A 16259-nucleotide genomic window follows, 5' to 3' on the forward strand; every position below is an offset into this window, starting at 1 on the left:
CTTGAAAAAAAGGGATTTAAAAATCAAATCAATCTAGTTTTTTTTCGTCGTGTCTATGACATAGCCGAATCAAATGTTTCCATGAGTCTTGATTACTGCTTCTGCGATTTGCTTGATGTTATCGTCATAAAGGTCAATCAATGACGGCAAGACTCCTATTTCTCTCAGATTAGCACTCATTGCTGGACACTCAAAGATGTGGCATGGTGTCAGCTGTGTATCTGGGCAATTTTTACAATTCCTATATACTTTCCTACCCTCTCTGTCGATCTTCATGCCTCTGTGGTGATTGGTTCTCAGCCTGGCCATAGTTTTTGTTGTAGATCTATCTCCATTTATATTACAAATCATGCGTTTCGTTGGAATTCATTTTTCTCTTAGTTTAGATTTAGTAATTATCAATCTAGTTAATAAGCTAAATAAGTTCCTTTTTATCCTAATCCAATCTCAATCTTAAAAATATTTAAGCACAAAACTTCAAGAGGAAATGGTGCTGTGAAGAATTCCAAAAAATTTATGAATGACAATGTTGCTCTCACTCACCAGCTTTTAAAAAAACGACGACGCCACCATCTTTATGTCTATAGGGAAAGGCACCACCAGCGTCTGCCTCACAAATAGTATCTGCTATGCTCGTGTCAAGTTGCTTAGGGTATATATCAGGATTGTCCTTAAACATTGTATATAAATTGTGAATGAGTTCCATCGCTCTTTCCGGATCAAATTTTCTTGCTCGTAGGAACTGCAGCAAGTAAGAGTCATCAGTCCAAATTTCCAGGTTTCTTTCTTCTGCAATGGACATATTTGAATAATGATATGAGGTTAGAAATTATAATATGCATCATTAAAAAAAATCAAGAGACATTAAATAGAAAAGCAGCTAGAATAATATTCATACATCATTTTAGCTATTGCACCAGAAATCAGCTATAGTAGGTTTTTTCTATGTTTTATGGTAAAGAATAATAGAGGCAATTCAATTTTTTTATTTGAATGTTGAACATACGTTTAGTCAACCGTTTTTCAATTTCTTAGTTATTTTCGACATTATAAATATATGTTTAGCATCATGAAGAAAACTGGTTATATATTTAGCCCGATCATCGCTGATGCTTTCGTAACATTTTGTAGTGTTGCAAAAAGAACCATTTCGAAGAAAGAAGTTTGGTATTAGCGCCGATGAAAACTTGATTAGATAGGCTAATTATAAAAATTCATAGTTTTGGGTCAAAAAATAAGATTTGTATTATTAATGCCTTTGTCACACAATTTTAAAAAGGAAATAATTTAATGCCAAATTTTGTCATTTTAAAAATACGAGCTAGAAAGCGGTAAAATTTGAATATTTTGGGTGCTACGCTGGCATTTTTACCAAGAAAATATCTTGTACATTTTCAAATAGTTAAAAATCAGTGACTAAATTATTCATTAATTACATTTATTCCAGTGAAACAGATATACTAACATATTTGCGTCACGAAAATATATGAAAAATATCATGAGTTACACTTTGATGAGGAATTACGTAATTCTTCCCTGACCTAGTAAGGTAATAGATTCACGAAACGTTTCCAAACACTCACGCAGAGTGCCTTATGTGATTTCCATTTATACCTGATATAATACCATTCATTAAAATTGATACCAAAGCGAGAGCCACAATTTAGACTCAAAATCATTAAATAACTATTGAGTAGATATTTTTGGATTTTTTTTAAAAGGCAATTATTTACAGTTATTATTCAGAAACGTAAAACTAACATTAGATTAAGAAAATGCAGATAAATGAAAAGAAAATTACACTCCAAACGCTAATGTAGTTTAACAATGGAGAGGCGCCCTCTAGCGACGAAAGAATACATTTCTTGCCCATCACGCGCGGGCCAGACAATCAAGTTGGACACACACATGTGACGTCCCTTGTAGGCATCCAATCGAATCCAATCCAAGAATGGATTTAGCGTAATAATAAACCCTGGTCTTAAAGCTGTAACTTTAACTCAACCTGAACAACCACTTAATTAGCCACAACTATGTGATTGATTGCAACAAATATATATATATATNATATATAGTTCAAAATGAAGATAAAACAAAGGAAAATTACAGACATATGAAAAAGGGGAGGGGAAGAAAAATAATAATAAAAAAAATAACAAACAACAGGGGAAAAAAAAGGATGAAATTTTTTTAAAAAATCCGGAAAATAAAATATATAAACTTTTTATCAGCCCACACGATTATATCTGCAAGAAAGAGTACTTTCTGATATTGTACCAATATAGCCAAAGCAAAATATATTAATACAATAGTGTGAGGAGCACTTAAGAATTTTTTTACAAAAATTACAACAAATAAAATAGAACACAATAAGTAAAAATAACACGTAAAAACAGAAAAAAATAAATAAAAGAAAAAACAGAATAAAACAAAATCTATGAAGCGAGTAGCGAATTCAAATGTACTTACACGAACGGGAAATTTTTCAAGAATGATTTAAAAAATATTTTCGTAACAGGATTGCCAGATTTAGAAAAAATTTTAAAAAATTTAAAAATCAGTAACTAAATCAGCTATCACTTCCAAATTAATCTTGAAGTGAACGCTTCGTATGTGCAAAATTCAGTTGAAAAAAATAATTCCCGTTCGCTAATGATGAAATTTCAAAATTATCTCTAATCGGAAGTGCGAGCACTTCTTGAGAAAAGATAACTTAAGAGATATTTCGTTTAAAATAAAATTCTTCAACACCATACTTGCTATCAATCTCCTGAGTTCTGTGAGAGCCTGTGCACGACTTTCTTCAGTTTCATTTAGTTCTTCCTCTGCTTTTTTCGCCATCCAATCAGTCAGGTAACCCATCTTGTAAGGCAGGAAACCTTTAGCCGCCATCATAGTGTCGTAGCTATTTTCCATAGTTGATATCTAATAATAAGATAGTCGAAAGGTGAAAACTTCAAGCAGGGATGCCAAGTGTTCCGCTCTCTAGAAAAGTTTTAATTAAGTGGTAGCGAATTATATAGTATAACTTGTAAAATCAGCATAGTTACGCCTAGTTTAAAAAAACAGTAACCAATTAATTAATGCTTTTAGGTTGCATGTTATATGATTCTTATCATTTTTGATATTTAGTGGTGGAAAAATTAATTAAAATTAAAAATACTAAACCAAAAATAACTTACATTTTGTTACCGCAAGAAAATACTATTTTGCAAAACGGAGCAAGTTGGCATCTCTGCTTCAAGCATGTATTACAATGCAGCGACTTTACCTATCATTCATACCCTCCAACTGCTACGAAATTTCCGTAGTTTCAGAAATCTTCTTTTCAGACGGTAGCAAAATTAATGTCTTAATATTTAAAAAAAAATTAATTTTAGCGTAACTTGTCCACTATTACTTATAAAAGTGCAGGCCATATGGCTAGATTCATAAGTTCTGATAAAAGTTTTATGAGAGATCCATTTGCTTTAAAAATTTCTACTTTGGTTCGCTTCCACTAGAAAGAATTATTTTCAAAATCCTCATCAGTTGGAGGGTATGCAGAGATGCCAACTTGCTCCGGACAGAGAATAAATATTTTCGAGTGGTAGTTTATTAATTGCGATTCTTGGTTTAATAAATTCAATTTATTAGGTTTTTGTCCACCACTATTTCTAAAGAATTCGAAGGTTTATATAATTCACCACTTTGTTATAGTCAAGTTATACTAAACCTTTTAAAAAACAAGTAAAATTAGTCAAGTATTTGCAAATTTTAGTTGTAGTTATTTACCGTTTTTTAAACAATTTTGACGTGTCCGGAGCAGTTGGCATCTCTGGGTATGTATCATTATACAATGACTACGCATGACTATCATGCTTTATATAGTTTCAGAAAATATTTTTTTATTGGTAGCAAAGTTAAAGTATTTATATTTCAATAAATTTGATTTAAAATAATACTGTTCACCACTAAACAAAAGTAATTTAAACAGATAAATTTAAGTTTACTTTCACGAAAGTTAAATTTATCTAATCATGGCAATTTTCAATTTTCTTTGCAATTCATGTAAACCTTCGATCTAGTTGTACTTTCTAGTCATGGCAATATTATTATGTAACCATACTATCATATAACTCAAAATGACTATATACACTGTATCATTTTCATGATGGATGGGTTAAAGGCCGCTGCGTGGCCTAGGCACCCAATTTATTTTAAATAAAGTAAGTAAGAAAGTTAAATTTATTTACACTCAGTTTGATACAGAGGAGCCGATTCGTTTAGATAAATTACTTAGCAAACTGCTAATTCAAATAAGATCAAGTTACCCTGGAGACTACGAATACAATTACTTCCTAAAACTGACAAATGCAGCTTATCACGTCAGATGGAAGAGGAAAATTCAAGCAGAAGAAAACAAGGAGATGAATAAAAAATCCATTCAAGTCGAATCAATAATGACTGAAACTAATCCAAGCACTGGCGACATAACCATGGAAAATAAAGATGAAAACCTGAATACAACACCAAATACAGAAACTGACACGGACATCAATATCAACAATAATACAGAACCACCAGCAAAGAAAAGAAAAAAGAAGAAGAAAAAGCAAAATGCAGTCAAAACAATTGTAGATAACTCTACACTCATGTCTACAAACAGCTGTCCTTCTTCTAGCCAACATAACTCAACACATGACGTCACTATCTTGCCGACAACAAAACCTAAGGAGGATACCGACAAAGTACGGGATCCGCCCAGCAAACCTGAAATAACACCGCAAGCTAGATTTATTAAGGTTTTGGTCCGTGGCCTGCCTGTGGACTTTGATACAGATGCCATCAATACAGAATTACAGAAAAACAACGTTGAAACCTTTAAAATAGTGCAGTTTAAGAAGAGAATGGGAGAGGCCTATCGGCTCCTTCCACTCTTTCTCATAATCCTAACATCAACGGCGAATCACCAAAGAATATTCGAAGTCAACAACATACAGCAGATTCCGATCAAAATCGAAAGATTTCGAGGAGGTCGAGGACCTACACAATGTTACAACTGCCAAAATTATGGACATACGCAAAGCCACTGCAATGCGCCTGCAAGGTGTGTAAAATGTGCTGAAAACCACAGGTCTCATGAATGCAACAAAGACAGAACAACACCTCCAAAATGCTGTAATTGTTACAAAAGCCACACAGCCAACTATACTGGGTGCGAGACCCGCCCCAGCAGAAGGAGCCCTCGAGCAACATCAAATTTGACGCCTAAACTTGCTCACCGATTAGTGTCATTAATCAAAGAATTACAGGAATTGCTCAAAAATGAAGAAGTGCTCCGCCTTCTGCGGGGGATCATCGGAGAAACATCTCAATCGCAGTGAGTTCCATTTTTATTTTCAAGACTCTAAAGTTAAATTCACTGAACTTTTCACTGCAGACTTTTACTTACGTTAAATTAAATTACATTATTTTCTGATAATATAGCCAATTTATGCATACATATTTATTAACTTATGCACGTTAAATTCTTTTGCAAATTCTATTGTATTTAAAGAGCAATATTTCTCTGATAAAATATATTTACTGCATTTTCTCCAAATATGTTATTTTATCATATATCAAGGTATGATTTATCTATATTCATCAATTATGTCTTTCATTTTTCAAAAATCAATTATTGTACATATCAAATCATATTTTATCTTTATTTTTAATTTAAGTCTACCATCAATATTTCTAGTGTTATGTAAAAACGCCAATTTGTCATATTGAATTTTTTCATTGTTTTATTATTTCACAAGTAAACGGCTTGACTTTTTTATGGCTACCACAAATCATTAAAACATGCTAGATAGCGCCACTAAGACTTTGCAAAATTTATGTAGAATCTTTATGATTTTGAATCCCGATTTTCTGTATATGTGCTATCATCAATTTTTAATGCTCAATTCCAAATTTCTACTGCAATTAATGTAAATATCACAGATTAAGCTCGTATTTCATGTATATCCATCTAATAATGCCTGTATTCATTTCTCAATGGCAATTAATGTAATTCTCCGATCAAGTTTGTACATACTTCTAATCATGGTTACTTTATTATAATGTTACCACATTGTTACTTAATTCAAAATGTTTTATTCACTGTATATAATTTTCATGATGAATGAGGTAGGGGCCGCTGCGCGGCCTAAGCACCCAGTTTTGTTTAAATAAAGAAAAGAAAGAAGTAAGTTAAATTTAGCTAACGGCCACCACGTAGACAGAGATGCCTACTTGCTCCAGTAAGCAAATATATATTTTCAAGTGGTAGTTTATCAATTGTGATTCTTGGTCTAATAAATTCAATTTAGTAAATTTTTATCCACCTCTATTTCTTAATAATTCTTAGGCGTATATAATTCACCACTTTTTAGTACTTATGTCATGCTATACCTTTTCAAAAGTAGTCAAATATTTGAAAATTTACTTTGTAGTTATTTGCCGTTTTTTCTTTAACACGTTCACGCCTGGGTGACCCACCGGTGGGTCACGCTAGATTGTCTCTTCTTGGCAGTACACCGGAGTAAAAACTGGTAACAATAAATTTCCTTTTTTAGTTTTTTTCCGGGAATAATAAAAATCCATAACTACCAATTGTTTTTAACGGATGCAATTTTTATATTGAATTGCTTCTTCGCCGTGATAAATTTCCTTACAGTGAATCGTTATTGTTGAGAATAGATTAACTCCTCCCGAACATTATCTAATATTGAAATAGTTCTTCTACCAGTATTTTCTCTTTTCCCGTACCAGTATTTTCACTTTTCCCGGCGTGAACGTGTTAATTATTTTGGCTTGTCCGGAGCAGTTGGCATCTCTGCTTAGACTGCTGGCCTCATAAATTCCTATCGTAACTATTTTAACAAACATGACGAATGGGATAGGGGCCGCTGCGCGGCCCAGGTGCCCATCTCAACAAACAAAAGATGAAGAAAACTTAAATTCTATTTTTTTTTGAAATAAATCTGTTTTAAAAAATTCTATTACTGTTTCCTTCCTGTAAAAATATGATTCGGAATAGCCTCAACCTGTTTTAGTTACTGAGAAGTTACTGAGAATATGAGAATTTAGTTACACAGAAAATGGAAGAAAATTAAAGTATACAGATTGTTAAGTTCTGATTTAGGGGTTGTCTTAATTAAAGAAACAAGGCTCCCAACTACGATGCATTTTTGCAAAACAATTTATAGTCGTGAACAATTAACCCGTTTTGTCCCGAAATTATATATTGAAATGATACAAAAAGTGGTTTTATGGAAAAAGTGGTATAAAATATTATCGAAATTAATTGGTTTTTCTACAATTAGAGCATTCAAAAAGTCTTTGATAGATCAAAAAGTACTTGCTCCTTATTATTCTAGATCTAATCAGAAATAACTAAATTATTGTGGAATCTAAGAATCTTTTAATTCACCCAGATAAATGAAAATACTGAAAAAATTTTCCCACCACAATGAATGTCTTTGAAAAAAGGAACTGTCCTAAATATATGACGCTGGGCGTTAACCGGTTAATGACAAAAGCATTTAGAACATCTAGCAATTTTGGCCGTATTTTAAAATCCTCATTAAGGGAAAGCAAGAATAATGTGGTGCTTCATATAAATTTTTGAATCATTTACATGTAGTGGAGTGAAAGAAAATAATTGTAAATTAAATTTGCAAAGCAGGAAGTCATTTTATAGAAACATAAACTTAGCTATAACTAGAAAATTTTCCCTCTTAAATCATAGAAAAATTGGCAGCACTTTAGAGATACGTAATAAATGCATGGTGAATCTATCTTCAAATATTTCATGCTGAAACTATAAAATCTTAAGACGGGCTATAATCTTTGTAAGAAAAACACTTTGAAAGAGAAAAAGTGGCATCTGGACTGTTTCTTTATAGATTTGTAAAAAGGCAGGACAGACTACTAATTTTTTTCCTTACCTTATTCAAAAATTGAAAAAAATATTTTTAGTTTAATGCATTATCCAACAATATATTTTCAATTTTAAGGAAAATTTTGGAATTTATTTTATCTAACTTTTTTCTGTGAAGCTCAAAACTTTAAGTTAATAATACAAACGCAGATTTAGCAGATGATGATAAACGTGTATTGCTGTATACTTCAGTTCTTTTTTAACAATTTGAAAAATACTAAACGTTAATATTCATACGCTCACAAAAAAGTGAACTACACAATTTAAAAACATTTTCATCGTCCATCAACTCTATGCCTTTTTTTTATAACTTTTAAATAAACTCAACCATACTAAAATTGATTTAGAAAGTTTTTAATTGGGAGGAAGGAAAAATTACTATTAATAAACATTAAAAAGAACTCAACCTTACTAAACTTAATTAAAAAAGTTTTTAATTGGAAAGAAGGAAAACCTACTTTTAATAAACCTTTAAACAAACTCAACCATTCTAAAATTCGTTTGAAAAGATTTTAATTGGAAAGAAGGAAAGAACTACCTAAACGCAAAAACTTTATAAATAAGCTATTAAAAATAATTTTTTAAACACGATGATCAAAGCGTATTATAAGATTGATAGGAATAATACAATAATTAATAACACCGTAAGCATATTGGGTAATACTAATGCAACTTACTAGTATTAGAATTAACCAGTGATGAAGCATATAATTGTAGTACTTATTAAAACTTATTTCAATTTTTTTTAAAAATTAATACCGACTACAGTGCCTCTCAAAAGTGTTCGTACACTTATGACTTTCAATGAGATAGAGTTCTGTCCATTAATTAAAATGAATATTTCAGAATAGATATTTAATAATAAGATATTACATTCTTAGGAAAATTAACTGGGATATTTTAAAACTAAAGCAAAATTTTATTTTTTAAGAAATCAATAAATAAAAAGTAACCAAAATTAGATTTCACAAAATTTATCGTACTCTTTTAAAAATTCTCCGCTTATTAATAAATATTCTAATTTTTTGGTAAATTAACGTTTAGTAGAGTATAATTTGGTATCCACAATAACTTTTATAAATCTGCAAATAAATGTAACAAATTTTTTTATTGTGACTTCTAGATCAAAACTCATTTTTTCTTTCACCGTTATAGTTTTTAGTTCATTTTTAATTTTAATGACAGGTTTCCATACTCTAACTTCCAGTTTTCTTCAAATATGTTTTATCGGGTATAAATATGGCCATTGAGGTTGGGTGTTTAAAGCTTGCGGTTAATTATCGAAACACCAGATGCGAGCGCTGCAAGATATATGCTTATGATAGTTATCGTGAAGTAAAATGAAGTTGTTTTCAGCACCTGAACTTTGAGCAGATAATTGTAGAAATTGTATCTTAAAATGTTTAATCAAACGGGTTGAGTCATTATGAGATCAATAATTATAAAATTACCCTATCCTGATTCTGGCATACACCAACATACGGACAAGGACACCATCTATAACAATGGTGTTGAACCATGCTTAACTATCCCTACTAAGTTCTTGGGATTTAATTCCTCATTTTTTTATGCTCTATACAATTCAGCTTAACTGTCCCTACTAAGTTCTAGGGATTAAATTCCTCATTTCTTTGATGCTCCATACAATTAATCGAAACCCAGTGATTTAAATATGCTTTTATTCGCCTATAAGACATTATAGATATGTTTGGACACAGCAGGTGGTCTGCCGACCTGCGAAGCTGGTTTGCGGCTTTTCATGGCCACTGTGCAAAACAACGTGTGCGGTCCTGCGCACCTAGTGCCCAATCCTACAACCCTACAGACTAACTAAAGCTCGTCTGTCTGAGCTTGCTGAAAGGGAAAATGATTAATACATGGAAAGTAAATTACAAATTAGATGAAACTGACACACTTAAAAACGCTTTAATCAGTTAAGGTTTATAGTTAAACAGCATCACTTGTGTTAAATGGAAAAGCCTGTGGAGGTTACAGAATTAGGGATTGAACTTAGAAGATGAGTAAAATTAGATTGTTGATTGAGATAACTGGGGGCCCAGTAGTCAAACTTTATTTGAAAGATTAGACGGAGCTTTCTTAGGATTTATTTTAGTGCAGTGTTTATATAGTTATTCAGTTGAAATTAAAGTATATTGTAAACAAATTTGTACGCTATTATACATAATTACCATACTACACTATTATACACTGTTAAACATAATACTATAAAATATTGTAAAACATCATTTCTCATTACTATACATTATTAAGCACTATCCGTAATAGATTACTGAATAAACACTTGAAGACTATTGATTATTGAAAATACTATTGCTGAGCTTTGTCAGCAAGGTACATAGATAAATATAACTTATAAGTGAAAATAGCTTATCATTAATGGCAAATGGCAACAGTTACATATAGGAGCTATAATTAGTCATTACAATTAATACAGTAATATTTACACATATAAAGTGTAATTTTAGATGTAATACAGTATTGATAATGGTAATTATGAGTTGAGTATTAAGTCAAACTTATTATTGTAATAATTAGGTATGAGAATAAATTATTAATAATTTTAATGGAAATCTATTGTACATAGCACTGCTAGGTTAATGAATAATTGAGATTTGGAGTTAATGACGGTACTGTGCGGTTGAGACGTGCTGTTAGGGATTGGAGTACTTGTGCACCCAGGGTAATTTGATCAAGAGAAAAAAAAGTAATTCGGCTGAGAAACGTGGATTCCGGAAAATCAAAACATGTTTTTTTTTCGCTTTCCCGCAGTATTTGCTACCGGTTCCATATAACTTTTATTTTTTTCCCTTTCCTCCAAGCCCTGAGCATGTACCTAGGTTATGAAAAACCCTTAACCATATAGCCCAGGACTTGGTCACTAGTCCAGATCACTCCTGCCTAGGAACGGGTACCTACTCTATTGTTGTGTGATTTAATCCAGGAAATTTGATTGATGAGTGTTGAAGTTTTTATTGAATATCAAAAGAAATTCTATTATTTGTGCCAAAATCAAGTATTGATGCTTTTGAGTCTGACCAGATGATATAACTATCATTATTATTGAAGTTTTCAGTGCTCTTAATATATTTAAATGCATTCAAGGATTGCCAACTGTTCGGCTTGAAAGATTGAATTTTCCCTGTCTAATGTGCAAAGAAAGAAAGAAAAAAAAATTTAGAACTTTCTAATAATAAGGAAAAAAATTATAATAAATTCCTTGAAAAAAGTTCGAAGATGTTAGAACTAACGTTGCAACTAACGATCAATCCTACAATTCATTAAACCAAATTGATGAGAAATTAAAAATCATCAATACAAGACTTGAGAAATTAGAGATGTGCTCAATGGTTAAAGTTGACGTTATAAAAACAAAATTACCACCCAAACCTATAATCGTCAAACAAGAAGATTGCCCCACTAACGAGATTCTAGAGAAGCTCATCCAGGAACAACCAAAATTACCAATCAAAAAAGTATACAAAAAGAGTAAGATGCTAGAGTTCAAATTCCATAATACTCAACAAAAAGAAAGAGTTCTAACCACGTTACAGAAAACTGGTCTACAATATCAAGAGAAGAATGTAAAGCTTTTCTCACTAATCCTACTAAACACTCCCACGACTTTCACAGATAACGAGGTAATTGACGTAATAAAGATAAATGGAGATTTTAATCCAAACTACGATGTCATAAAACTAACTAAAAACATACCCCATAAAAGAGACAGCACAAAGCGTCACATCATCATCAGAGTCAACCATAGACTTTCCACAACACTTCTTAGACTTCAACATTTTTCACTGGACTTCATAGGTGCACCATCAAAAAAAGACTAGCATTACTCAGATGCAGAAAATGCCAAACAATTGGACACCATCAAAACTCCGGTACAGAGTCTCATTGTTATTGTGAGAAATGCGGCTACAAAGGCCATAGTGTTGAAAACTGCACAGAAGGGGAAGAATATTGCATAAATTGTCACTCATCTAACCAAGACTTGAACCTAAATTTGGACTGTCACCACAGAGCCTCCTCATATAACTTGTCTTCTGGATTGGGTTCAAAATTACAAGGCTACGGAGTTGTACATTAATATCGGTAAACCCAAAATTGGGTCTGCTGTTGTAAAATACGCTAGCTATAAAATTAAATGAAAATCGCTTATGAAAGCGTTCTGTTCTGCGTTCCTTTTGTCAGCATTAGTTATCATTACAAGTCATTACTAATTATTACTATCATTACTCACTGCCACTCATCACAAAAATTATCATCCACCACATAGGAGGTTAATACAATGCTTAATCAGCCTTAGCTAACTGAATGAAATTAACTAAACGAAGCTAGGTATCAAAATTTTGACTGGAACATTGGGAAATTTCTGAAACCCGTTAATCAGGGTTTTCGTTGAAATGAAAATTATAAAGAACTGTTACATACGTTTTGAATGGTTATCATGGAAAGATATTAGTTTGTTGGTTAGTTATTGTTGAATTCAGTTATTTCATTTTAACGTGAAAAGTTATAGGGGAAAAACTAATGAATTCATTTTAAATGCATAGCCTCAATATATTGTCACTAAATTTAAGAAAGAGTGAAGTAGTTTGATATTTAAGATATATTTTAACATTATAAAATGACTAATCATACATTATTTCCAGTGTGAGTTGTATGAAAGTAAAGGTTCATTAAAATCTGGTTTCAGAAACATAAAAATTTTCATAACATATCTAAATTCATAATATGCAAAATATTAAAAGAGTAAAATTAAAAACTATAACAAATAATAAGTAAATAAAGTCGTTTTTCTTGCTTTATTAATGCAGAATACGCTTTTAGTATTTATATTTTACTTTAATTGCTTACTTGACATAATTACAATATTAAATTTTAAAAAATTGAATTGAGAATTCAATTTATACCAATGTAGGTAGGTAGGTACTTTATTTACGTCGCTCTAGAGCTGCACAATGGGTTATTTACGACGGTCTGGGAAACATCACTGAGGATGATCCCAAGACATGCCACCGCAATTTTGATTCTCTGCAGAAGGGATGGCTCCCCTGATTTGGTAGTCTGACTACCTGTGCTCGAAGTCGAACGCTTTACGGTAGAACAGTTTAATGAGGACCGATACCGAGCCCCCTCGATCCCTACGCAGGCTGATCAAAGTGGTCACCCATCCGTTTACTGACCGGAGCCAGTGATGCATGACTTCGGTGTTCTACTGGAAACTTGTCTTTACTATCAGTTCCCTGCGGGACTTATACAAAATTACTTTTATATAAAATATCAATTTTAGAAATTTTTAATTATAGTACTTTTATTTCAGTTTTTTGAGGGATGGATTCTCAGAAAAATTCTAAAATGGTGACAAAGAAGATGTTTTAATACTGAAATTTGTAAAACTTTTAATGAACCTCATATCATTAAAAATATTAAAATTAATAGAATAAAAAATAAAATAAAATAATTAATAATAATTAAAAAATAAATTAATTGTTGTGCGGAAGTTTCAACATAAGGCCTTAACCCCCTTGATCTGTCATGTGAAATACGATGAATATATTTATTCACATAATCATAAATACTTTTAAAATTATAATAAAAAATTCTGTAATTTTTAAGAATGTTAAAAATATTTTAATTTTTTAAACTGCTTTATTTAATTTAAATTTGTGTAAATTCGGTATAATTGTCTTACCAAACAATCATTTAAAAAGTACGATCCGAAATCTTTTCACAAGACTCTCCTGGTGCAGATGACTCGGTCTCGACAGCTTCGTTTGAGTTCGAATACTTTTGCCACTTGTCCAGCAAATTTTCCATAACCAAAAATATGTAGCTGAGAAAAAATCTATTTTATAGTCAAAGATAATAAATGGATATAATCAGCTGATTTATCGGGTTGTGGTAGTGTGACGTGGGCGATGCTGCTCCGCCGCCGTGGCTTCGCCACAGGTGCCAACTGGGTAACGAAAAGATATTTAGCAGTTCTGGCACTTTCTGTGGCCAAAGGACAACAGTTCCAAGGGCCCGCCATTAAAAAGAAAAAAAAATTGGGTTCCACTACAAGAAGGCTAATCCATTAGTGTTCCATTTGGAAAAAAAAATGGGAGCGGCTGTTCTAGGAAGTTCTCGGGGACATTTTCTGATTATAGCATTTTAGCTGTCGCTAATTAACGTAGTGATCCAGTTAAGTTTGTTAGTAAAAGCAAATAAAATAAGAAATTTAAAAAAAAGTCAGTATAAATTAATAAATGGCATGGTAGCTCCAAAACATTTCTTATTTTATTTTCAAAAACTGGGCACCTGGGCCACGCTGAAGGCTCATATCCCATACATCATGATATATTACAAAAAGTTAAAATAAAAAACAGTTTGAGTTCAGCAGTCTATGGAATGACTGTTACCTCTGCAAAGCATCATAAAATTGGTGATTACTGACCTAGAGTATTTTTTAAAAATCAACTGGTTTTCTTCTCAATGAATTTAAATTCTTATCACTTTTATGTGCTTTTTTATCGCTGAGTATGCATAATTTAAATGAAAGATTAGCAGAAAATCTTTCGGGCAAATGCATACATGCATAGGGGAGAGTGGGATCAATTGTAACAGGGTACGATTGTAACAGAGCAAAAATTTCGAGTGTCGGGTTCTAGATTTGGTTCCTAGGTGGCGCACAAGGTGTATTTAATAAATCTCCACGTACACCCCTGCTGGCAACCATTTTTGTGTACTTTTGAAAGAGTTACATCACAAAAGATATTTTCACGCCGTGGAAGTACTTTTTTTTGGTATTAGAATATTATATTGTAACAAAGTAATTTTGTTTGAACAAATAGAAATTATTAACCGAATATGTAAGTGGACACCTTAATTAACATTTCAGTAAAAAAAATTAGTTTTGTTAATTAACTAGCATTGTTTTTAACAAATGAAGCTGGAATGGCGTCTTGGGGACGATTGTAACAATAAGTAAAGGGACGATTGCAACAGCTGAAAATAAATAATCTTATGTTTACAAACCATTACTTAACTCTTTAAGAACAACCAATAGTTTCCTATATCATTTATATTATGTTGCATGTGCATTATTTTATTTGTCACCTTTCACAGCATTAAAATTTTTAATCCCTTAAAGTTAAAAGTTTAACCCCTTAGGCCTGTGCTCATTTTTATCTTTACCCCTAAAATATCACTACTATTTTGATCAATAAAAAAATATATCACAACTAAGATGATATGAATAGATAACTATGTTTTAGTTGAATTTATGAACTGTTGCAATTGACCCCGTAAGTGGGGACAATTGTAACAAGTGCACGACTGTCAAAAATTGTTCATAACTAATATATTAACATTTAAAATAAGGTATTTTTTCTAGTAGAGGATAGTCTACTTTACTCGTCTGCCAATTAATACTAATAATATATTGGATTTTCGTTAGTTAAAAATAGTTAAGTAAAAAATTGTTAAGAAAAAAGTGACCCCACTCTCCCCTACATTTGAACCTATTTCTCACTAGTGCATGACTTTTCACAGATGATTTTGAATGTTTTGGATGTAAGAAGGCAGTCCTAGACGTTACATGAGTCCTAAACTATTTTCCCCGAGAAAAAAAAATTAAAAAAATTAATAAAATTCGTAAAAAGATTGAGCATTGTAGAAATAGGAATTTAAATGATAACCAGTATACAATTTAGTTAAACAGTGTCGACATATTTTGTTGCTAAGTTTACTGATCAGATTATCAAGCATTTTCTTATCAGGTTATCAAACACTCTCAAACAAAACCCGAATTTTTGAAACTGTAACATTTCTAGTTCAAGTTTAAAACGCTTATTATAAAATAGTGATAAGTGGAAGAAAAAAAATGAGTAAAATAATAAAAATATTTGATCGAGTAACTGAAGGACTGCTGTTGAAGTGTAGTGGCAAGTTCCTCATTTATGCTACATTAAAATTTAATTTTATATATATANGTAGGGCACATCATAATGGTGGGTAAGAATTATCTATTAAACCAGGACCGGAGATGTCATCTTACGCTGCTAAGGGCGCTTTTCTATTATGTACAGGTTGTTCGTATGCCTTTAAACTAGCACTTTTATCTTTCTAAAATATTTTAATTTTATGTTATAATTATTTTAATTTTTTTAACCATCGTTGAATTGCCGAACTAATTTTAGAATTACGACTTATGTTCAACTCCTTAGGCTTGTAATTTTGAACCTAATCCAGAAGACAAGGAAATTTCTGGATCGAGTACTGTCAGAAATTGCCTTCG

The 16259-nt window shown here is 31.6% G+C and overlaps 2 protein-coding genes across 2 annotated transcripts in view; one reads left to right on the plus strand and one right to left on the minus strand.

Annotated features, from left to right (window-relative positions):
• LOC107454778 (clavesin-2) overlaps positions 1-16259 on the plus strand; it is a 356878-nt gene that overhangs the window by 281685 nt on the left and 58934 nt on the right. The gene's annotated exons all lie outside the window — the stretch shown is intronic.
• Positions 1-16259, minus strand: part of LOC107454783 (alpha-tocopherol transfer protein-like) — a gene marked incomplete in the record, with an annotated part of 42293 nt that overhangs the window by 11660 nt on the left and 14374 nt on the right. Inside the window, 2 exon segments of the mRNA XM_071185270.1 lie at positions 544-789; positions 2757-2985. Of these exon segments, the coding sequence (XP_071041371.1) occupies positions 544-789; positions 2757-2916 (406 nt within the window).

Source organism: Parasteatoda tepidariorum, chromosome 9 (genome assembly GCF_043381705.1).
Source record: "Parasteatoda tepidariorum isolate YZ-2023 chromosome 9, CAS_Ptep_4.0, whole genome shotgun sequence".
NCBI classification, from domain to species: Eukaryota; Metazoa; Arthropoda; class Arachnida; order Araneae; family Theridiidae; genus Parasteatoda; species Parasteatoda tepidariorum.